The following is a 24,400-nucleotide window of genomic DNA, read 5'->3' as shown; positions in this document are numbered from 1 at the left end:
AAATGTGAACCAGTAGCTTCTTTCTCTGCCAGCACTCTCTCCTGGTTCCCCATGCTCCAGCACCCTGCCCAAGTTAAGGGTAAGACTAGCTGAGGCATTTGTTGCCCAAATATCCTGGTTCTTGCTCCAGTCAGGACTCTTAACTTCTCTATAGAGCGGCTGCAGCCACCGGCCCCCACCTCTGCCTGGCCCTGCTGCATACTCCATGCTGCTGAGACCCAGGTTAAGGAAAGGGGACATGGCCCCCCAACCCATTCTGCAAGGTGATTCTTAAGAAATCCTCCAGATGCTTAAAAACACCCACAGTTTTATAGGAGTGGAAACTGAGGGCCAGGAGATCCAGTGACTTGCAAGGCTTTTGAAGGGCCCCGAGTTGAGTTGGGCCCAGATGTCCAGGCTCCCAGTCTAGAGCTCCTCTATCCAAATAACTCTGCTTAACCCCTGGACGAGCTCGACTCTTGCCTGGGGAAGGGTGTTTCTGGGACCCTCTCATTCTTCCCAAGGCTCTGGGCAAATTTGTTTTGAACAATGCCAGGAGTACATGCACTGGAGCTGGGAGAAGGGCGACCCGGTATTCGGGGTTCGTTTAGGTTCCTGCCCGTCTCCCGTGGCTCCAGGCTTTCCCGTCTGCAGGCTCAGCCTCTCTGACGTCTTCGGGTCGTGTGTGCGTCCCCGGGTGAGTCTGTCACTCCGCTCCGCGAAAAACTGGGTGCTCTCCCAGAAGCCCGGGCACCAGCACCCATGCCTGCAGCCTCCAAGAAGCACGAGGCGACAGATTTAGCAGGTCTTGGTTACAATGTCACTGGTAGTTCCCAGTCCCCCTCCTTCCTCTATCTCACTATTTAGCCATCTCCCCTGAGCAGCTCAGAAACGATTGGGAGGATGCGTTTGGGGGGCGCCTGTTCAGGGGTTTTCCACTCCAAAATGTTCGGAGCACCGGGGAGAGGTTGTTGCCTGTTTATTGCGATGTGTTGCTGTCAATGGCGTCCCTCCCCTTAGGCTCCTCCCTTCCCTTCTTTTACTCCCTGTAGACGTGCTGTTCTCCTCGCCTCGCGGGAAAGGAGAACTCTCGGATGGTTATGAGAATGTAATTAAGTCAATCGCGAAACCGGCCGAGCGCGGCGCTGAGCTGGCTGGAGGCGGGGGCGCGGCGCGGAGATTTCCCTCTGCCTTCCCAGGGTTCGAGGGCTCAAGTGCAGCGAGCGCGGAGGTCTGCCCTCGGTGCAGCCGGGCTGCAAAGCGCCGCCTGAGCCGGGCAGGGGACCCCACGCCTGCACACTTCTCTAATTTTATTCACAAACGTGGCCAGGCTCAGGCAAAGCGACGAGACCCGCGCAGCCACCCCCCCTTCCCGTCCCTCCCTGTGGCCGCAGTTCTGGAGCAAGACGGTTTTTTGGCCGCAGCGGGTTCATCTCCCGACCCCTTTCTCCTCCAGATTTTCGCCTGCTCAAAGGCGATCGGCTCTCTTGGCCCTGAGTGGGAGGCGGGAGACTCCAGATTGTGTGACCTGCAGGGGCGAACTGCAGGCGGCGGGGCTCCCCACACACAGGAGTTCAGGGAGAGGCCGGCCCCTCTGCGAGCACGGAGACGGCAGGGCCTCCGCGTGTGCTCTTTCACCCCCGGGCGCGGGCTCAGGGGTCGGCGCCTCTGCGGCCCCGCACAGCTCGGATACCCTCCACCTCCTGGAGGAAACGTCTTTCTCTTCTTCCAGTGTGCACGGCCACCGCCCCCGGGCTACGTGGTCGGGACCCCCGCGAGTACCCTCCGGCCGCAGCACTGCACGGTCGCTGCTGGACCAGGGCGCCTCGGAGCATGTGCACTCTCGTTCGTTCGCGGGAAGAGGGCTGCGGGCTTAGGAGAGGGTGAAAACAGCGCGGCTCCCAAACCGCCCGACTTGGGGCGCCGGCTTCGCAGCGACCGGGGCAGGGCAGGCCCCACACGCGTGGGAGATGTGCCGCCGGGCCAGGGGAGTAGGGGACGCTTCCAGGTGTGTCAGAGCGTGGGCCTCAGGTCAAAGTGCCCTGCTGTCTACGTGCGTCCTGGGTTGCCGGGTCCGCGCGCGTGTGACTGCCCCTCCGGGCGACGGTGGCTTTGTGTGCCCAAGTACGTCCCTGAGCGACTGGCGCCGGTGCCGAGTTCTCCCTTCACGACCGCACATCTGTGACGGGGACAGCCCTGGAAGGCTCGCCAGCCAGGCCCACGGCTCCACCTCGGGGCCTGAAGGGGTGCGACCTGGTCGGGGGCTGCAGACCCACTTCGGGCCACAGCGTGACCCCGGCAGGGAAGGAGGATGTGAGAATGCGAGCCTGGGCAGGGGGCTGGGACAGTGGCGAGGAGAGGGAGGAGAGGGTACAGGGGCTTCGTGCGGAGAGCCAGGAAAACTGCAGCGGCCGCCTCCTTCCTACCCATTCCTCGCCGCCTGCGAGGGCAGCAGTGCCTCGGGAACCGGACGGCCTTTCGCAGACCGGAATTGGGGCGGCGAGGGAGGTGGGGGTGTGCAGAGCCGTCCGAATTCGGTCCCCTACCCTGTACACACGAACGCAAACACACGCAGTCATGTTTAGCCTTTCGGAGCCCCCGGCAGGGTAACTGGTGAGGCCGTAAGCCCCCGCGCGGGCGGGGAAACATTGCCGGGCCTGAGCCTTCCGAAGCTGCTGCGGAGTCACATAAGCCCCGCAGAAGCCGAGCGAGGGGACCAGCGGGAGTTCTGGCCCTGCGGCGCGGACGCTGGTGACGGATTCCTGGGAGACAGCGACCTCTGGAGGAACCGCGCATCCACGCAGAGAGGCAAGAACTGAACGACCGTGTCTGGGACCAAAGCGCCCCTTCCCCACCCCACTCCTTTGGCAAAGTCACCCAGAGACTCATAACCTCCAGACTCCTCTTTGCGCATGCTTGCTTCCTTTCCCAGCCTGTACCCAGGCTTCAAATCCTGGCTCAAATCCCGCCTTCTCCAGAAAGAAGCCTTTTTGAGAGCCCAACTCATCTTCCCCTCTTCCTGCTCTGAGCTCCTCAGAACCTAAAGCCTGAAGCCTTTACTCCAGCAGTACACTGCACTACACGACCCACCTGCTTCCTGCCTCCCCTTCACCAAAGAAACCATTAGTCCATCCACTCCACCCACCCTTTGCATTCCTCACTGGATGTGCTGTTTTTCTTCCCCACCCCACCCCACCCCACCAGTAAATAAAGAATGAAGTCATTTATCCCAAAATTGGACTGTAGATTTTCAAAGTTCCTTTCCCAGATGGGGAAATTGAGACCCAGAGAGCGGCTTACTTGCCCAAGGTCACACAGCAAATTGATTGCAGAGGTGGAACCAGATCCCTAGTCTCCCATTACTCAGCCCAGAGCCCTCTCCATTTCATCGGAATGGGGAGGGGAAATGCGAGAAGGAACTTGTGTGTGTGTGGCAGGGTGGGGGGGGGCGTGGGGGGGGGCAGGGGGTGGGTTCCTGTTCCAGGACCGGGCAGTAAGGAAGGAAGGGAGGGCAAAGTTGCCCTGGAAGGTCAGACTCTTCCTTCCCCCAACTCCCAAACCACTTTGAAGGGCTGCATATTTCAGGGGTTGGCTGAGTGTCTTACATCAGCAGGCACGTCTGCTGGAGGCTGCAAACAGCTTCAATTCAGGCAAATACCACCCTCCTTCCTGCCAGGGAAAGGGGGAGAGGGGGCATTAATAAATACCCAGAGGATGCTTCTGAGATCCCAGATCAGCAGGAGGAGGCCTTCTGGTGCTTGCAGTTAGAAAGTTAAAGGAGAAGCTGTGGGGGGGCGTGGATTTGCATGTAATTTGTATAAGGCTCCAGTGATACCTGCCTGGCAGCCTGAGGTCTCCTCAGAGATGCTTTCCTTCTGGGTAGCATGTGCTTCTCTGCACAGGCTACCAAGCAGCCTGGCCCCTGCCCGCTTGTCCAGCCTCATCGCCAACCCCTGCACTACACTACCTCTGATTTGCTTTTTCTCACCTCTTCAGCTTTGCATGCAGTTCATTCCTTCCTGGCTCATTCCTCCTAATCCTCTGTCCATTTCAAATGTCAAGTTTTATAAGCTGCTTCCCCCGATAACACCCCACACTGGCCAGGCTGTGAGGGGCTCCTGCCTCTGTGCTCACAAAATGCTAATTCCCTCTCTTGTCATGGTTTGTTTTCTAGTCCGTCACCCTCTGTAGACTGTGAGCTCCTTGAGGACAGGCATTATATTGTCTTCATCCTCATCTTTCCTTCTCTACAAAATGGGGACAATAATGTACCTACCTCATTTGTTGTTGTGAAGATTAAATGAGATAATGCATAGAAGGCACTTAGCCCAGTGCCTGAAACTTTGAAAGAAGCTCAATAAATGTTTTTTATCATTATCTTCATCATCATTAAACACTCTACCTCCTGCCAGGCACAAAATCCAACACATAATAGGTACTCAATTAATGTTAACTATGTGGAAACGTGAATGAATGAATGAGTGAATGAGTGCGTCATACAACATACTTCTCACTGTCTGTGACTCTAGATAAGGTTGTATCTAGCTTATGTCATCAACAGAGATACGTGTTCTCTAAGGACAGACATTGTTTCTCCCCCATCAGTCCCCATCCCTGAAGGGAGGAGAATGTGTGCCCCCATCAGAGAGAGTTATTCCCTGGTCCCTGACCCCAGCAGTCACTGGATTTCTCTCTCATGCTCTCTACCTCAGTTTCCTTCTTTTAAAATGGTTCTGACCAATCAAACCAGCCAAACCCTGCCAAAGTCTCCCAGGGGCTCTCCATTGCTTATGAGACAAAACTCAATCTCCTTAGCATGGTGAGCCGAACATGTTCAGTTTTGAGATGTCCCACCTCTCTGTTGGGTAACACCTCCCCTCCTGTATTCCATGTGGTCCTGATGGGACTGTCCAATCTCTGTACCCCTCACACTTACCTCCAGGAGCAGACAGGCAACCTGGCTGGATCAAACATAGCATTGCCCGTCCAAGGCCCGGTGATAGGTCTAGGCAGGAGTAAGTGACCTAAGCTGAGCCAATCACTCCTTCTACAAGATTCGATATATAGACTCTGAGACGCCAGGATATAAGGACTCTGGGGCTCTGGGAGGGGCGCTTCTCCTTTTGGATCAGAAGATTAGCACGTAGGCCTAGCTGCCAGCAACCATCCTTCCTGTCCTCTGGAGAGTGCTGTTTGACAGCCCATCCACAGAAGAAAACACCCTAAAGGGACACAGTTTAGTAACAATGTTGAGTCCTCTGGCTCTGCCTGAAACTAGAACCCTTAGACTTCCCAGATATTCTAAAGATATTCTCCTTTTTTGCTTAAGGTAGGTTGAATCAAATTTCTGCTTGTTTGAGTTTAACTTCACAAACAGCAGAGCCACAGGAAAGAAGGATCCTGGGTTCCTGAGACCATTGAGGTGCCATACCATCCTGAACTGCCTGCACAGACTTTTATGTGAAAAGGAAACAAACTTCAATCTTGGTTAAGCCACTGTTGTGGAATTTTCTTTGGTAGGCGAGGTTCGGGGGGAGGGGTGTCTGTTACTCACAGCTGAACTTAACCCTAATTAATACAGGGAGGGGTGGGGGAGTGTCCCATAGACATAAAGGCCTGGTCTGGGGTGTTAGCCTGGAGAATAAAGGGCTCGGGGCTGACACAGCTGCCATCTCCAAACCTCTGCAGGGTTGACCTGGAACACAAAGGCCAAGGCAAAAGGGAGCCTGAAGGTTGTAAAGAGACTCAATTTCTGTGACTCCATGGAAGGAAAAAATTCCAACAGGGCTGTCCCTCAGAGATTCGATCTGCTACTTTGATGGTAGTGAGCTCCGCATCACTGGAAATGCATGAGTAGAGGCTGGATAATCACTGGGCAGGAATCTTAGAGGCATCCAGGTGTAGCAGAAGGAGTACAGGTCTTAGAGCTGGGTTTTAATTGAGCTCTCACCACTTATTAGTCTCAGACAAATAATCTCTCAGCCTCTGTTTTCTCATTTGTAAAGTATCCAGATAGCTGGGTTGGAGACAGAGACCAAGGAAATTTCCTAGCGCTACCTCACAGGGATTCCTGAGACCTAGTACTCTAGTTGGAGCAAACTATGAGTCAGGAGGCCTTTGTGAGGTTCCTCGCTCTCTTCAACCTTGACATTTCTGAGCATGCCTGCTCCAACCTGCCAAGAGAATGCACCTCCCCCTGGTTTGTCCATGAGACTGGAGAAGAGCAGTTGCACCTGAGTCCCGAGGCCTGGGATCTCCCAGTCCTGCCCCTTTCTTCCTGTGTAACCTCTGTCCCTCCCAGGTCCTCAATATCCTCATCTGACATGTGAGAAGTGCATCTTCTGTTCTGGACAGTCTGGATCCAGAATCAGGGCTCTTTTTTTTTTTTTTTTTTGACTGCATTGGGCCTTCATTGCTGTGTGCGGGCTTTCTCTGGTTGCGGCAAGCGGGGGCTACTCTTCGTTGCGGTGCACGGGCTTCTCATTGCGGTGGCTTCTCTTGTTGCGGAGCACGGGCTCTAGGCACGCGGGCTTCAGTAGTTGTGGCACACGGGCTCAGTAGTTGTGGCACACGAGCTCTAGAGGGCAGGCTCAGTAGTTGTGGCACATGGGCTTAGTTGCTCCGTGGCATGTGGGATCTTCACAGGCCAGGGCTCAAACCCGTGTCCCCTGCATTGGCAGGTGGATTCTTAACCACTGCGCCACCAGGGAAGCCCCAGAATCAGGGCTCTTAACTACTGTGCCCTATCTATAATTCCAAATGTGAGCAATTACCATTCACAGCAATACTAATTATCATGTTTCTGCACAGCCTGGCCTTGTCCAGGTTCTTTCTCATCCCAGCCCAGGTCAGCCCCAAATGGCGCGCTATCTGCCACATGAGCTGATGTCACAGGTCTGAGATGACCCCCAAGGTTCCCAGGCTGTGGAGGGACTTGCTTTCAGCCAGGAGTTTGTCTCCCCTTAGTCACATGCTTGCCTCTCAAGGGGCTCTGCTTGATCTTCCCTTGTCCACTCTGTCTCACAAAGCAGGGGCTACTCAGATTTGGGGGATTAAAAGCAATGAAATGGGAAATCCGAGGCCAGAGAGGAGCAGATCTTAGAACGTGATTCTATGATCGGGAAAAGGGAGTCATGACTGGAGCCCGGATGGGGAGGACCAGGAGGGGAGATGGCAGCATCTGTCAGGAGGCCTGGAGGCTGGAACAGTAGAGATCCAAAGAGCTAGCTCCCTGCACCTGTCAGTGATGCCCAGGGCTTGGGGGCTAGAAGGGAGAAGGGGCCATCACCTTGCACAGGTTGATGGCCAGAGCACAGACCCCACCCAGGTGGAGGTGGCAAGTGCCCGGCCTTTCCAAATCCAGAGGCCAAAGCATCTGCGGGAAGGCCACTGGGGAGGAGGGCAGTGAGGGTTGAGAAGGTGAAATTCTGACCACAGTCTCTAAGGGTCCCTTTGATAAATAAAAGAGGACAGCTGCCAAAAGAACCATTGTGAGCACACAGGGAGGTTGGTGTCTTGATAAGGGGTGTGTGGAAATGCACTTCTAGGAAGTTTTCCTGCAAATATACCTGCACACATGATATATGTACGAGGTCTCATTTTGGCTGGTTTGGGAATGTCAAAAGGTTGGAAACAATGGAAATACCCATCAATAGTGGGTTTATTAAGCAAATAATGGCACATCTACATAAGGGAATAGTAGGCTGTGTAAAATAGAATAAAGAAGTTCTTTATGTATTGATTTGGAAAGAGTTCTAAGATATATTTGGGGTTTTTTTGTTGCTGTTTTTTGGTTTTTTGGCCATGCCACGCAGCATGAGGTGATCTTAGTTCCCCAGCCAGGGATGGAACCGTGTCCCCTGCAGTGGAAGCGCAGAGTCTTAACCACTGGACCACCAGAGAAGTCCCCTAAGATATATTGTTGAGTGAAAAAAGTCAAGATACATGACAGTGTAAATATTATGCTTCCAATTGTTTTTTTAAGGAGAAAATAATGTATATTTGTTTTGTTTTGTATATGCAACAAAAATATCTAGAAGGATGAATTAAAAACTAATAACTGATTACCTGTTGGGGCAAATAGGGAACACAAATGGAAGAGAGACTTTTCACTGAATACTCTTTTAACTTTCAAAGCCAAGTAAATGTATTGCCTATTTAACAATTAAATAAGTACTTTAAAAGAAACAGTGGAATAATTCCAATAAATAAGGCTGAGTGTGCAGCACATAAGAGTAATAAAAACCATTACTGTGCACTGAACAGTTTCTCTGGGCTCCAACCTGAGGAAATGGTTGGTGGCTGCAGTGTGGAAAGCAGGGACGTCAGAGCCCCACCTAGTGGGCACCTGTGAGCGTTGGCCTGCCGCCCTCAGGCAGAGCATTAGGGAGTCTGGAAGCTAGGACCCCAGACTTCCTTTCTTCCTTGCCCTCCTTCTCTTCTGTTCCCAGCCCTCTGTCTTTGGGACCTCTTGGTCCCACGTAAATGGCTTTGGAAGTAGTCAGACTTTTTCAGTTTGCCAGTCTGGACAGGGATTAGGATGGAGGAAACGGGATTTCATAGGAACTGGAGCAGCAGACTCTCCCCTCCCTTCCTTCAAAACCCAAACCAAGCTCACCTCCTCCAGGAAGAATTCCTTGTGAAACTCACCAAGCCCCAGCCCCTCCTCAACTCAGGGAGGTGGTTTGATGCCCAAGATGGGGCTTGTGTCTCCCTGAAGCAGGGTCCAGACCTCTTGTCTCTAATTCTCTTCATCCTCTAAACCCCAAGTCCAGCCTCTAGACAAGGGATATCTCAGGTGTGCCCAGCCCTGGCCAGGCTGTGCCCAGCCCTGGCTAGGCTGCCCAGTGAGGGAGATAGTGGACAGAAAAGACACAGACCCTGTCCTGGGAAGCCCCCAGCCGGGCGGGTCAGAATATCCTTACCCACGGTCGCAGTGGCTTGATTGGTTACAAAGGCCATCCCACCCAGGCAGAGAGGCCAGGGCACATTCCCCCTGTTTCAAAGGAGCCTGAGGCTGAGCTCAGGGCAGAGACCCAAGCCAGTGAGTGACCAAGGTGACCTAATAGCTCCCTCATCTTGTCAGCACTCTGCACACTATATTGTCACCCGCCGATACTTGACTCTTCTGAACAGGGCAGTGTCTGATTCAGCTCTGAGTCCTCAGCTGGGGAAGGGCACACAATCAGGGAGCTTGGAGAGAGTTGTGAATTGCTGTGAAGGACAGAGAAAGGAAAGGCCTTGCCTAAGTGTGTGACCTGGGACTAGACCCCAGGTTTCTGACCCCAGCCCAGCACGCTTTCTTCTCTTTCCCTCTTACAGAGTGGATCAATCCTTTGCACCTAGGACTGCTCACCTCACCCACTTTCCAAGCCCTTCTACAATGGGTCAGCATCAAGGGCTGCCAAGAAGAATGGGGGAGGACAGAAGATCTGGGAGGGCTTCCCAGGGGAGGTGGGAACTACAGCCAGTTTTCCTCTTCTAAAACAAATCACTGGGCTCCCCATGAGCAAGTGCCTTTCAGCCACCAGAAGCCACCCCCAGCCCAAAATAGCATCCAAATGGATCCTGGCTTCCTTCCACTGATTTTCTGCTCAAATCAGGTGCATACAAGGTGGCCAATAGGTGGCGCTTTTGTCTCCACAAAGTTAATGAGGGGAGAAGGGGGTAGAGAGAGAGGAGTTCAGGGAAAGGGGAGAGAGAGGGGAAGTGTCCAAGAGGGAGGAAGTGGAAAACTGAAAGAAAAAGGAAACCAGAACTTGTCATTTGTCTTGGAAAAGTAGCTTTCAAGATCAGGACTGTGGGTGTGAGTTGGGGGGGCATGGATATTGGGGTGAGCTGAGGAACTTTATTGGTGTCTGGGGCTTCCCATCTAAGTTTCCACCTCCACTGGCCTCTTTCTCAGAGGAAGAGAATGACTTTGGAGTCAGGGGAACCTGGAGTCCAGTTCTGAATCAGTTACTTTGCAGCTTGACCTGGGTAAGTCACTTAACCTTTATGAGCCCCAATTTCATCATCTATTAAGTGGAGCTAAGAATTCTAATAATACCATCCTGCATTCCAGGAATAAACTGTACTTGCTTGATTGTGCATTTTTGTAATACCCTACGGGCTTCAATTTGCTGATATTTCATTGAGGAACTCTGCATTTTCTTTCATATGTGAGAATGTATTTTGCATGTTCACCCCTTCTTTATCAGTTGTTTTTTAAAATAAATTTATTTATTTATTTATTTACTTATTTATTTTTGGCTGCACTGGGTCTTTGTTGCTGCATGCGGGCTTTCTCTAGTTGCATGGAGCGGGGGCTACTCTTCGTTGTGGTGCGCGGGCTTCTCATTGCAGTGGCTTCTCTTGTTGCGGAGCACGGGCTCTAGGCACACAGGCTTCAGTAGTTGTGGCATGCGGGCTCAGTAGTTGTGGTTCGCAGGCTCTAGAGTGCAGGCTCAGTACTTGTGACACATGGGCATAGTTGCTCCGCGGCATGTGGGATCTTCCCGGACCAGGTCTCAAACCCATGACCCCTGCATTGGCAGGCAGATTCTTAACCACTGCTCCACCAGGGAAGTCCCACTTGGTGATTTTTTAAAGACAGAATTGAATTAGGGTTTTGTTTTGTTTTTTCAACACCTCCCAAGGTGTCAAAATTCTTAAGGCACTCTATGACATGTAGCTTTCCAGACAATGAACTCTGTAAGGGCATAAACACTCTTGTATTTATATCTATATTGGCCTCAGAGCCCAGCACAGGGCCTGGCACACAGTAAGCCCTCAATGCTGTTGAATAAAGGAAAATTAAAGAGGCATTTTTGAAATAAAATCTTTCTGATTTTCCAGTTCAGTAGTGACCTTTCTAGTATTTCTGTGCAGACATTTCCCATCTTGTCCTATTTCAAGATCCCAGGGACAGAGACCTACATGGTGGGGGCAGGAATTGAATTCAGAACTCAAGAAGCACTTCCTGGCTTCAGTAAAGTAAGAAGGGTCCTCACTTTCCCTTCCGTGGAAATTTTTTGGATTTAGAAGGAATTTTTCAAGAAGTGCTGTGAGGCAGGAGGAGGGGCTGTAACACCATTTGGAGCAGAAGAAAGTTTGCATTTTCATCTCTGTGGAGCTCTACTCCTTAGAGAACTGAGGGCAGGACCTTCGATACCTGTTGGGCCCCAGGGAGGGGCAATTTTCTTATTGGACCAATGGGGACCTAGTCTCCACCTCCACCTCTTTCACCTCTTTCAGCTCTTTTGCAGATCACCACGAGGACTAAAAGTGAGAATGGGTAAGAAGGTGCCAAAGTACTGTCAACCCAATCATTATTCAGTAAGTCAGGCACAATATTAGACACTAGGTGTTCATTCACTCAGTCAGTCAGTCATCAAATATTACGTGAAGGACCACTATGCATCAGGCAAATTAGATCTGACTCTTGCCCACAGGGGTTAATAGCTGAGGGAGCGGGGTCTATCCAGGGCATTTCATACCAGACTGTGCATACCTACTGCCCTACCTCCAAAGAGGGCCTTCCCCGCCTTCTCAGATTTCCTGAACTGGTCTTCTCTATGAGCTGCCTACGCTCCATGTTCACCCTCAATCACTGCCCCGGAGGTTTAAACTCTTGTATCTAAGAGAGGAGCACCAGGCACGTCCAACATGCAAATCACGTTCACCCTGGGCTCAGACACACTGATCCCCTCCCCCACCCTTCCCCACACCTAATCCAGGCCCTACTAGACTGAAAACCCTGGGGCAAAGGAGCTTGGAAAAGCCTGATGCTTAGCATTTGGGTCAGCACCAGAGACCAGGATAGGGTCAAAGGCCAACTCCCTCCCTCATGCTGCAACCTCCTGGTCTCTGCTCAGTGCTGCCCTGTCCTTGGTGCTGGGGACAGTCATGAGTCAGGTCAGGTCCCTGCTGCCCCAGCTCCCAATCCAGCAGGGGAGGTGAGACAGGGGCCATAGTTGATGGTGCAGAATCAAGCTTCATCCAGCGGGGCATGTATGGTTCTGCAGCCTGGTCCCACTCCTTTAAGTAGGGAGTAGACTTTTAAACTGAGCCCCAGCCTTGGCACGGTGCCTTTCCCCCAGAATACTATGCATATACTAATCACCCGGGAATTTTGTTAAAATATGGAATCTGATGATTCAGTAGATCTGAGTTAGAGCTTGAGATTATGCATTTCTAACAAGCTCCCAGGTCCCTGGGACCTGGACCACAGTTTGAGTGGAAGGCTCTAGAGCTCTTGTCTCATTTCTCTGAGAACTGATTGGTAATGTCTCTTCCCCACGGATCCATAAGCTCCTTAAGGCAGGGATCTTGCCCATTTGTTTAGTGATATATTCCCACTGCTTGGCACATTCAGTAAGTCCTTGTTGGAGGAGTAGCCAATGCTCCCTTATCCATGGGAGCTGGGAATAATCCCACACAGCAGACAAACCCACTGGCCAAATACACTCATTTGCACGCCCCATCTCATCTCTACCAGCCTCCGCGGCAGGTGGTGGCATTTTACCAGGCCTACTATGTGCACAGCTATGGCTTAATCACATCCTAATCCTACTTCATGAACCTCTGCCTAATAACTCACAAGGGGCTCACCCCATGTGGTGACCCAAGATCCTGAGCAAAGCTCCCCCACTGCCTCCCCAGACCACTCCCCCAAGTCACCAGCCGACACACCGGGCCCAGAGGAAGGTTTCTTCTTTCTTTTTAATTAAACTAGTTTTAATTAAAAATAATAATAACCTAACAAGTCCCAAGTTTTCCAGATGGTGGGGCAGCCCACTAACTCCCCTTGCAGTCAAGGAACCTCTGGTGCTGCTTGTCTCAGAGATGAAGAACTGTCCTCAGGGTCTGCAAGAGCTCAGCCAGGTGCGTCTGTGTGGAAGGGGAGCACTGTCCCAGTAAGAAACCGAGAACGTACAGATAACTGGGGGTGCAGGGACAAACTTGTGGGGGGATGAAGGGACAACAGCAAGGGAGTCATAAACCCAGTCTGACCTGGGTTTGACTCCTTGTCTTATAAAAACACCAGGGAAGGTTAAAGAAATGAGGAGCCAGTCAGGAAGTGGCTTGAGATAGAAGGTCTGGCTTCAGAAGGCTTGGAGTTCACCAGAAACCCGAGGTGAGGGCTCACAGGTGGTGATCCAGGGTCCCCAGACGTGGGACCCAAAAGAGCGCTGGCGGGTGGGGGGCGTGCACAGTGGAGGGAGAAGAAACGGGGGCCTCACAGTTCGCGGTGGGGAGGGGGGTTCAGTCCGGTGGAGAGACGGCGGGAGGCTCCCCAGAGATGGGGGGGGGGGCAGAGACAGATGCAACAGGTGTGCTCAGTCCATCAATCAGAGCTGGGAGCTCCGAGGTGCGCTCCAAGCCAAGGGGGCAGAGATGGGGGCTCCCAGGCAGCGCCCCTTCCCGGGGGAGAGGGACCCGAGCCACTCCGCCGGGCTGGAAGGGCTCACAGGTAGCGCTCCAGCCCCGGCGCGTAGCCCGGCGGCCGCAGGTAGGCCTCCCCCGGGCCGAGCGGGCCGAGCGCGGCCGCCGGCCCTGCCAAGGCCAGCAGCGGCTCGACGGGCAGCGGTCCGGGGCCAGGACGCGTCGCGGGCAGCCCCAGGCGTTCGGGCGGCGGCGAGTAGAGTGGCGGGGAGGCGGCTGCCGCGCAGGGCGGGAAGGCGGTGTCGGGCGCAGCGCAGCAGGGCGGCTCGGGGGCGCCCAGCCCCGCCAGCTCGGGCGGCAGGCTCACCAGGCTGTCGACGCTGAAGAGGCGCGCGGGCGGCGTGGAGCCCGGAGCGGCGGGAGGAGGCGGCGCGAGCAGCGCGGGGCCGGGCGCGTAGGGCGCGTAGGGGAAGGGCGGCGGGCCGGCGGCGGGCGCGGGCGGCGCGGCAGGGAGCGCGGGCAGCTCGGCGCGCTTGAAGCGCTTGCGGCGCCGCAGGAAGCTGCCGTTGTCGAACATGTCGGCGGCCGCCGGGTCGAGCGTCCAGTAGTTGCCCTTGCCCGGGTTGCCCGGCTCTCGGGGCACCTTGACGAAGCAGTCGTTGAGCGTGAGGTTGTGGCGGATGCTGTTCTGCCACTTGCGCGGGCTGTCGCGGTAGAAGGCGAAGCGCTCGGTGATGAAACGGTAGATGGCGGCCAGCGTGAGGCGGCGGCCGGGGGCGTGAGCCAGCGCCATGGCGATGAGCGCGATGTACGAGTAGGGCGGCTTCCCGCGCTGCAAGGGCCGCCGGCGCCGGCGGCCCGGGCCCGGCGCTGGCGCAGGTTCCGGCTCCCCGCGGCCCGCGGCCCCCTCCTCGGGCTCCGGCCCGGGCTCGGCTCCGGCAAGCGGCGACGGCGGCGGCCCCGACGGCGCGACCGAGGGCGGGGCCGGGAAGCCCGAGAAAGCGGCCGGCGGCTCCATGTCGCTGCGCCCAGGCATGAGAATGTGGCGGGCTGCCCGAGCTCTCGGAGAGAGCTGGGGCCGCTGGCCCGCCTTATATGGACACGGCCCCCTCCCCCTGTGCCCCAAACCAGGGGCGAGGGCTCGGACCTTCTCCGCTGGCCAGCGCCTCCCCTCTAATTTGCCTTCCCAATCCTCTTAGGATGCTGACAATTCTCCCCCATCCCCATCCCCATCCCCATCCCCACCCCCAACATTTCACCCCTCCCTTGGTCTCGTCCCTTTGGGTCAGTCAGTCCCAGACCCAGCCTCATCCCTTCCTCATCTCCATGGGGTCAGTCCCTGGCCCTGGCCCCATCCCACCAGATTCCGTCAGCTCCCTTCCCTTTCCGCTCCTCCCTCAACCTCCACCCCTTTGGCTCAATGCCAGTCACAAATCCACCCATTCAGAGCACTCTCTGGGCCCCCTCCCCATTATGCTTCTCCCAGCCAACTCCTGTCCCCTCCATCCTTCTCTCCTAGTCCCCTCCCGGTCCTTCCAACCCCAGCTGGGGCAGAGATGAGAGCCGCACAGGGCCTCCTTGCTAGCCCTCAGCATCCTGATACTGTGCTGGTCGGGGAGGTGCCAGGCCCACCCTGGGACATTAGGCAATGGAGAAAGGTACGGTGGGGGAAGGGGAGAGCAGGAGGCCGGCGTGTCTCAGGGGAGGATGTTTCCTGGCTCCAGGGTCAGCATCTCCGCTCTCTGCTACCTCCCCCACAATCTTGTCCCATCCAGGCCAGCATCCTTTGAAAAAACAAAATCGTGAAAAGCGGTCCAGCTAGCAGATTTGGGAACTGGAGGACTGACTACTTTAAATCAAGAGCCCCCTAGAAAATCTGTAACTTGGAATTGCCTTCTGGCTGCCTCTTCTCCATGCATCTTCTCTTCTAGAAAAAGGGCTCCCTTTCTCACACACTCATGTCATGCACACTGGGAAGATGCACAAAACACAGCCTGCACAGCGCAGAGTTCCAAGGAGCAGTTACTGGGTCAGAGAGTGACCCCCAAGTGCTTCCACAGACTGGAGGTCTGAGGGAGCTGCTTACTGTCCCAGAAATGCCAGACTCGCATCTCACTGGGGAAGGCGGGGTGGTCTTAGTCTTTATTAAAACCTGGCTCTAGGAAATACCACCACCCACCACATGGTTCAGAAGAGATGCAACCCTGAGCCTATTTCAGGAAACTTTTCCAAAGTGACAGGAAAGCCAGACCTGGCTTGGAGGGAACTAAAGGATGAAAGAGCCTTGTCTTAAAGAGACTTGTCTGTCTTAGAGATAGGCAAGTTCAAGGGAACAGGGCTGGGAGTAGGTAAGGCAACTGAAGTGGCCCAGATTTAAGGGGCCTCTCACTCTTGGGGTGGTGCAAGTGCAGGGTTGGCATTTGAGAGCCGACCAGTTCTGACCCTGATGTGGAGTGCCCCTGGGTACAGATGATCAAAGCTAGCTATAGCAGCCAGAGGGCCTAGGACTTCAAATTCCAAACTTGAAGCTCCAGGACTCCGCTCTCCCAGCTCCAATCTCAGCTGATAATATACCAGCCAGCATTACAGAGCATTGTGTATGTGGTAAACACTTATGCACATTAGCTCACTTAAACGTGAACACCTTGAGAGGTAGGTACTATTAATACCCCTATTTTGCAGATAAGGAAACTAAGGCTTTGAGAGGTTAAGAGACTTGTCTAACCTGACACAGCTAGTAGGTGGCAAGTGGGATTAAACCCAGAGTTCAGTGCACTGGCACCAAGACTAGGAACACCGTAGCGTAAAGCCAAGACTGTAGAAGTAATTTACTCTGGAGGCCTTCCAGCTCTCACGACTTCAGCTGCAAAGTTGATGCCTAGCCTCTCTGCTGACCTCCAGGTCAGCACGTCCAAGTGTGCATTGGACATGACGCTCAGCCTCATGCACCCCCGACCCCATCCTCCTCCCCTCCCTGCATTTCAAATCTCAGCCAGTGGACCCCTTGCCCCTCACCACCCAGATCAGAAATATGGACACCATCTCGGGCTCTTACCTCCCCCATCACTGCAATCTGCAAGTGCTGTCAATGTCAATTCCACATGAATCCAAATCCGTCCTTCCTTCGGTTCTCTTGGCCTCATTAGCCCACATCATTCATCGAGCACTTCTGTGCTAGGCCCTTTGCCAGTGCTCAGGGGAGACAGAGGTGAAGAGACTCACAATGTGATGGAGAGATGGACACACAAACAATTACAACTCGGAGAGAGGCAGGCAGAGGGGGCTGTAGAAGCAGAGAGGAAGGAGAAGATGACACTCGGAGCTCTAGAGACAACCCCTCCCCCACGCCACACTCACAGCAGTGAAGAGTCAGCCTGGTTTATACACAAACAGACCTGACCTCAGTACCCTCTCCACCTTGCATCCTACTGCCTGACACAGGCCTTAGGAGCATAAGATGGTACAGTTGCAATGAACAGCTGACCAAAGAGGAAGGCAAGACAAGCAGCGGCAGCAGCAGGGAACCTGGCTCCAAGAGCCGAGTGACCTGGGCTGCCGATTGCTCATTTGAGCCGCAGTTTCCTCACCTGCCAAAGAGGAACAGTAATGGACCCTCTCAGCGTTGTTATGAGGTTCAAATGAGATCATGTATGAAAGTGCCTGGCCCACATTAGCACCTGGTAATAGGAGATTTCCTTTCTACTACACACCTGGCATGTCTGGTATTAAACCAGGAAGGGAAGGAGAGAGGCAGAGCCAGAGAAGTGATTTCAGAGCCTGCATATTTTCAACCAGGTGTAGCAGAACCCTGAAGCTAGACTCAGGCACAGAACCAGAGCCACCATCTTTCTCACCTTCCCTTAGGGCTGAAGCTCCCCTTCCAGATGCCTCTCCCACAGCCTCCTGGGGTAGGGGGCGGGTTGTGGAGAATGGCTCTTATTACCTCCCCTGGCAGACTGCAGTTTTCTTATACTTTCAATTTTCCAGTCCATGTGTAGAGACTGGGACATAGTATATGTTCAATAAATGATACTGAATGTGTGGTTGGCTGTGCTACTCTTGGGAAGGGTGGGGGCAGGGAGCTGGGCCAAGGGGGTGAGAACCCAGACTTTTCCAGTTCTCTGTGTCTGCCTGGCCCCCTCCATTGGGCCTGCTTCCCGGAGCCAAGCAGGCCGGTGTCAGGGAGTGGCCCAAGGGCTAATCCTTGTTTTCAGCGTGGCTGGGCCCTCTTTTCACAGGCCCTGGGCCGGACGGGATGCGGCTGAGCATCCGGGCATAAGATGGCCAGTGAAGGCGGCCCCTTTCTCATGGGCCTGGATTCCAGGCGGCCCAGCGTCTGAGTGGAGCCCCTGGGGCGGGAGGAACACAGTGGCTGGGCTGGGCAGGCCTTTGTCTGACCACGTTGGGTGGATATTCAGGCTGGCAGGAGGGATTAATGGCCAGGGATTGGCCCTGGGGCCGGCCTTCCCACTGCCCTTTGGAGGCCAAAGGCCCAGGTCAGGGCACGCAGTGTTGATGGCTCCCTAGATAGGAGTGGAAATTCCCACCCTGTCCAAAGCTGTTAGCGTCAGCCCCCAAGGCTCCCTGCCCCCAGCCCCACCTCTACAGAGGCACCATGAGCCAAGATGGGCTTCGAGGCAAGGAGCAGAGGGTGGGGGACCGAGCTTCCCAGCCACTCCGCCTGGGAGAGAGGGCTGAGGCTGAAAGTCATTTCAGGTCCTTGCCCCAAGATTCACAGCCACTCTAGGAGGGCCCCCTGACTGCCTCTCCAGAGCTCTGGAGAGAAAGAACTATGTTAACCCAATGAGGGTTCAAGGGACCAGCCTGAGCTGTCACCAGACCCCATCAGGCTTCCTAGAAAGTTTCTCAAATACCCCTAGTCTGAGACCACTCTAGAGCCATTTATTCCTAAAGCCCCCCATCATAGCGGCCACAGAACCCATAGCCCAGAGGCTGCAGAAGGGGCTCAGAGACACCCTCACCTCAAGCCCTGCCACCCAGGGATCCCAGGGGCTGCTGCAGGACCTCCCCTCTCTTCCCAGCCCAGAGCTGTCCAAGATGGTGGTCCTTCCTCAGAAGCCTGGGGCAGGGGCTTCGCTGGTGGTCCAGTGGTTAAGAACCTGCCTTTCAATGCACGGGATGCAGGTTCGACCCCTCATCGGGGAACTAAGATCCCACATGCCGTGGGGCAGCTAAGCGCATGTGCTCTAGAGGCCGCGCGCTGTAACTACTGAGCCCGCGCACCACAACTAGAGAGAAACCCGCGTGCCCCAACGAAGAGCCCTTGCGCCACAACGAAAGATCCTGCGAGCAGCAACTAAGACCTGACGCAGCTAAATAAATAAATAAATATTAAATAAAAAAAAAAAAGAGGAGGAAGCCTGGGGCAGACACTTGCAGCCTGGCGAGGGGGCATATTGGGTGCCCATTCTGGTGTGGCCTTTTCTAACCAGGCTTCTGCTGAACTAGGGATGAAAGCAGCAGCCCCAGGCTTACCCGCAGAGCCTGACCGCTGCAGTGCTCTCTGGGCTGGGGGGCCTGCGCCAGCCTCGGGAAAGGGAACAAGGGCAGGCCTGACTCTGGAGAGAGCATCAGAGAAGAACCCAGGAGGAGGTTGCCCCTCTCGGTGCCTCTTCATACCTCAAGCACTTCCATTCAGCAAACCCTGAGGATCTGTGTCCAGGCTGCCCTGGGTCCTGAGTCAGTGATGAATCAGACTGTCCTCTCCCTTCACTGTGTGGTCAGTGTGTGATGCGGGCAGAGAAGGGACTGCAGGGGCACAGAAAAGGGAGCCCACCCAGCCTGGCAAAGACAGAGGGCTTCCTGGAGGGTGTAGAACTCCAGCAGCAGGGGTGGGGGGCGAGCAGGCCCAAGCTGGATGAGGGCTCATTCTCTGTGCCCCATCCCATCTCATCACTGCACTTACCTCACTGACTCTCCATGTGTCTGTCTCCCACACTAGACTCTGTACACTTTGAGGGCAGGTACCATGTCTCACTCATATTTGGATCCCTAGCACGTAGTGTAGTGCCTGGCACAAGTTGATGGCAGATAAATGTGAATCAGATGGCTGGAAGGATGGCTGGCTACCAGGACAAGAAAACCTCAGGTGCAAAGGTCTAAAGGCAAGAGGATATAGTCCATTCTGGGAAGTGCAAGACTTTCAGTGTTTTTCTACTAAAAATTAGATGAGCTAATATGTGTAAAGTTCTTAGGACACTGCCTGGAACATATCAATACTGTGTGGAGCTATTGTAGCTGTTGTTGTTTTTCTTGTTACTATTATAGTTCACTGTGGCTAGCGTAGAGTGTCAGGGGACTGAGACAAAGAAGGTAGATGGAATCAGATTGCAGATGACTTATTTGCCAGGCTAAGAAGATTACTTCTTTCTAGAGACAACAGGAAGCCTTTGAAAATTTTTCAGCAGGGAAGTGACAAGATCAGATTCCTTGTTTAGATCAGTGTGACAGCAGAGAGACTGGAGAGTGAAGAGGCTGGAGGCTAAGAGACCAGATGGGAGGCTGAGCATATGATGCCATGTGAACCGAGGCTCTGCTTCTGCGAAAGCATCAGACCCTTCACACCCATTCACTTCAGACCAGGGCAGAGAGAGGGCCTCCAGCATCCATCTCAGATGGTACCTTAAACCTCAACTTTGTCACACATCCAGGAACTGGCCATCACCCTCTCCTCCTTTCTCTCCCTCTCTGACCACCTCCACTCACCAAGACCTGTTGGTTCTCAGAAGTTTCTCTCAGTTGTTGTCTCTTCTCTCATCCCTCTGTCTCAGTCCTTGTTCAGGCCAGTGTCAGTTCTCGCACTGCCGACTGCGGTAGCCTCCTGGCTGGGACCCCTACCTCCCACTCCGATTCCTTCTCTCCTCAGCAGCTGGAGCAATGCCTCATCGGTTAAACACGTGCAGTGGCTCCCCATCAGCTCAGAAGTCAGCTGAATCCTTAACACGGCTGGCAGGGGCCGCACGACCTGACCCACCCAAGGCCCCACCGCCTCCTTTCTCCCCCGTCCCCCTGTACCCTGTTTCCCCCTCAGCACACACACACGTTCTCTACAGAGGCACTTTCAGCAAAGTGCGAGGTCCTCTCCCACTCGGAGCCTTTGCTAATTGAAGTGATCAAACCCGCTTTGCCAGCTTTGGATACAAAGGCAGTCTCATTTACTTTTCCAGCCAGCCCCTCGATCTCCTAAGACTTTAATTAACGGGAAGGCCCATCTTTCCCTCTGAAAGATTCCACCTAACCTGCCTGGTGGACTCCTCCTTGTCCTTTGAGAACCATTCACAGAAGATATCATTTTTTCCTCCGGAAAACATTTCCCCATTTCTCCTTCGGCAGGTAAAAGGCCCACCCGCGCCTCTGGCCTGACTGAGCCTTAAGCACGTGCTCTGCGTTTGCTTTCCTCTGTGCCCACTTCATCCCTGGACCCTGTGCCAGGCTGCAGAGCTGCACTGCTCAGTGAGCATTGTTGAGTGACTGACTGACTACCTTGCTGAATGAATGAATGAATGAATGAACGAACAAACGAACAAATGACCACAAGTGTCTGGAAAGGGAAAAGATCCCTGTGCCTGATTTCCAGCTAGGAATCTGCCTCCTGCCCTTGTTGCCTCTCTGCTCAGCTCCGTGGCCCTGGGCCGAGACCCCCAACGCAGTCCTTGCCTCTGCGAGGTCCAGACTCGGTTCAGGCTCAGACGCAGACAATGTTGGTGCAGCCCTGAGCGTGTAATTCCAGCTGCTCCTAAACCACACACCTGGCATCTGAAGCATGTTCCATGTCATTTGGGACTGTCAGCGTTCTGCCATCCACCTCACCTGCACCCTAGGCAATCTCAGGGCCCTCGGGCCTCCCTGCTTCTCATTTCCAGGGTAGCTGAGGGCGAGCGGTGCTGTCAGCCAGGCCGGCTGAGCCAAGGGAGTCGAGTGAGTTAGAATCCACCGCTCATTCGCTGTGTGATCCTGAGCAAGTTGCACAGCTCCTGTGGTCCATGTTAGACACATAAACCCAGGGCCTGGAGAACTCTGAGAGGACCTGGGCCACTGATTCCCAACCTACAGGCCCTTTAGCTAAAACAAGGCATCTGGAAACCACGTGGCACCCCGTGCTGTCTGTAAAGAGGACGCACAATGTATCTCACACACAGGTATGAATGCTTTGCAAATGGATGTCGAGGATGCTGTGACTGAGAAATACCCACAGTGAAAAGCTTTGTGGTCATTTTAATGTTTAATCCATCGGTGGATACTAGAAGCACAACTACTATCTTATGGAGTAGCTGAGAGGTTTTTTTTTTTTTTTAATTATTTATTTATTTATTTTTGGCTGTGTTGGGTCTTCGTTTCTGTGCGAGGGCTTTCTGTAGTTGCGGCAAGTGGGGGCCACTCTTCATCGCGGTGCGCGGGCCTCTCACTATCGCGGCCTCTCTTGTTGCGGAGCACAGGCTCCAGACGCACAGGCTCAGCAGTTGTGGCTCACGGGCCCAGCTGCTCCGCGGCATGTGGGATCTTCCCAGACCAGGGCTCGAACCCATGTCCCCTGCATTGGCAGGCAGGTTCTCAACCACTGCGCCACCAGGGAAGCCCTGAGAGGTATTTCTTAATCCCCATTCTTTTTTTTTTTTTAAGATTTTTTTGATGTGGACCATTTTTAAAGTCATTTTTTTGTTTTTTTGGGCTGCACTGGTTCTTTGTTGCTGCACGCGGACTTTTCTCCAGCTGCGGCGAGCGGGGGCTGCTCTTCGTTGCGGTGGCTTCTCTTGTTGCGGAGCACGGGCTCTAGGCGCGCGGGCTTCAGTAGTTGTGGCGCAGGGGCTTAGTTGCTCCTCGGCATCTGGGATCTTCTGGGACCAGGGCTCGAACCCGTGTCCCCTGCATTGGCAGGCGGATTCTTAACCACTGCGCCACTAGGGAAGTCCCTTGATCCCCATTCTTAAACTACCACTTTAGTCCAATATACCTTCTTCAGAGTTTTGGATATTGAGGTCCAGGAAGGGGAGAGACTTGCCTAAAGTCTCAAAGCAAGTCAGTGCAAAGCCAGAAATGGAGCCTAGGACTCTGTCCCCCAGCTCCTCCTTCTCTGCACTTATTCAACGGTATTTACTAGTACCTGCCTGTGGCTGACTCTGTGCTGGGCACCAGGGAGCCAGTGATGGAGAACCACGGTCCTATCCCGAGGGGCTGACAATCTCTGTCAGGGAGAGGAGACACTGAACAAAGACTTTATCCTAACTCCTCAAAGAAGCCATGGGAGGACTGGAATCAGGAAGTGATGTGATAAGATTGCTGTTGTCTAGTAATCACTGCATTTGCAATGTGGATGATGGACCAGAAGGGTTTTATCATTTAGGGTGTTTTGGGCTTCAAGTACAGAAAATCTCAACTCAAAGTGATTTAGGCTGTAGGGAAATGTGTTTTCTCCCTTACAAGAAGGTCAGAGGCAGGATACAGTTAGGGCTCTGGCTCCCCTTTTCTGTGATTCTCTTGGCTCTGTGGTCCCTCATGGGTTGGCTTCATCTTCAGGCTGGCGACAGATAATTACAGCACCCAGAACTACAACACTGAGTTCCAAGTATCCAGAAGAAGAGAGGTTGTCTCTTTCTCTGCCTATTTCTTAGGAGAGGAAAGCTCCCCTCCCCCCACTCCAATGTCTCCTCAGCTCTCATTGGCCAGAGTTGGATCACTTCCCCACTCCTAAACCAATCACTGGCAAGGAGGAATGAATTACAGGTTTGACTAGGACTAATCAGAACCTACCTACTCCCAGAAGTGGGAATGGGTCACTTTCACATGAAGTGGGTTGCTGTGTGTTAGAGAGTGGATACTGAAATAAAACAGTTCCCTTAAGAAGGAGGAAGGGACAAAGTCTGTTATAAAGAGAGAAGCGAGGAGGCTGGAAGCCCAGCCTGGAGTCCACTGAACAGGGCAGCTTCTATAGAGCACTCGCCTCTCTGCCTCGGGTGTCTGCCTCCCTACCTGGCTCTCAGCTCCTTGAAGGCAAGGCCTGGGACCCAACCTCTTGTGGATCCAGGCACTGGAGTCACCAGAGAGGAAGAGGAGTGGTTAGAAGAGCCAGCGTATTCCCACAGTAGCAGGCACAGGCTCTCATTGAGAAGTGCCCCCAAGCAGGGGCCAGAGGAGAACACCCTGTGAAGGATCACCTGGCTGGGTGAGCTGGGGCAATCATCTCGACCTCCCTGAGCCTCAGTTTTTCCTTTAGAGACCTGGGAGATGGTGTTCTTGCTCTCTAGCCACATTCACGTCCCACAGAATCTTCCTTCTCTATCACCTTGGATGAGCCTCAGCGTGGGGGATGAATGAGGAGGGGTTAAGAAGAGGGAAAAGTGGGAGACGGGCAGGTAGAAAGACTAGAACTGGAGTGCTGGAGCTGGCTCCCACCAGCTGGTGAGATTAGCGCATCTCCTCCCAGCACTGCTTTCAGTGACATGTTGGTAGTTTGAAATCAGTCACGGTGGGAGGGTTTACACCAGAAATTGACAAATGCTACAAATCAGAAGCTACTCCCTTCTACTCCGTGCCCCTCCCCCTAATCCAGCTGTTCAACATTCACCAGCCCACCACTTGGCAAAGCACCAGTGATTAAAATAATAAAGCTCAGACAAGACCGAGACTCTCCTTTGTGGCTGTCGGAGGGCTCCAGGGAGGGAGGCCCTAGAGGACAGGGCCCCGGGGGAGGGGGAGGAGCAGGCATTGACCTGTCCTTGCTCTGGGACCCCTTAGCTCACACTCCTGGAACCCTGTGTCTGTGTCCAGCACTAGACCAGAGCCTTACAGAACATCCCTAACACAGCAGCTCTGTGAGCCAGACCTGACCACTCCCCGCCCCCCTCCATTTTATCCTGAGTTCTAATACTTAGTTCTTATTATTTGATTCAGTAATTCCCCTGCTAGGAATTCACCTTGAGGGATGTGCTCACGATGCATGTTCATTCAGGGATGGTCATCACTGTGTAATTTATAATAGGGGGAAAATTGAACCTAATGTTCTGCAGTAGGTTTGCTCTGTTCCTTGAAACATTGGGCA

General features: G+C 53.9%; 1 protein-coding gene across 1 annotated transcript; it reads right to left on the bottom strand.

Annotated features, from left to right (window-relative positions):
* Window positions 1-13,426: 13,426 nt before the first annotated feature.
* Window positions 13,427-14,380, bottom strand: FOXE3 (forkhead box E3). Its single transcript, XM_059898249.1, has one exon. It carries the CDS (start codon window positions 14,378-14,380, stop codon window positions 13,427-13,429), a length of 954 nt encoding a protein of 317 aa, XP_059754232.1.
* Window positions 14,381-24,400: the final 10,020 nt, after the last annotated feature.

This window comes from Balaenoptera ricei, chromosome 1 (genome assembly GCF_028023285.1).
Source record: "Balaenoptera ricei isolate mBalRic1 chromosome 1, mBalRic1.hap2, whole genome shotgun sequence".
Classification (NCBI taxonomy): Eukaryota; Metazoa; Chordata; class Mammalia; order Artiodactyla; family Balaenopteridae; genus Balaenoptera; species Balaenoptera ricei.
Note: the sequence above shows the minus strand (reverse complement) of the source record. Positions and strands in the feature narration are given on the sequence as shown.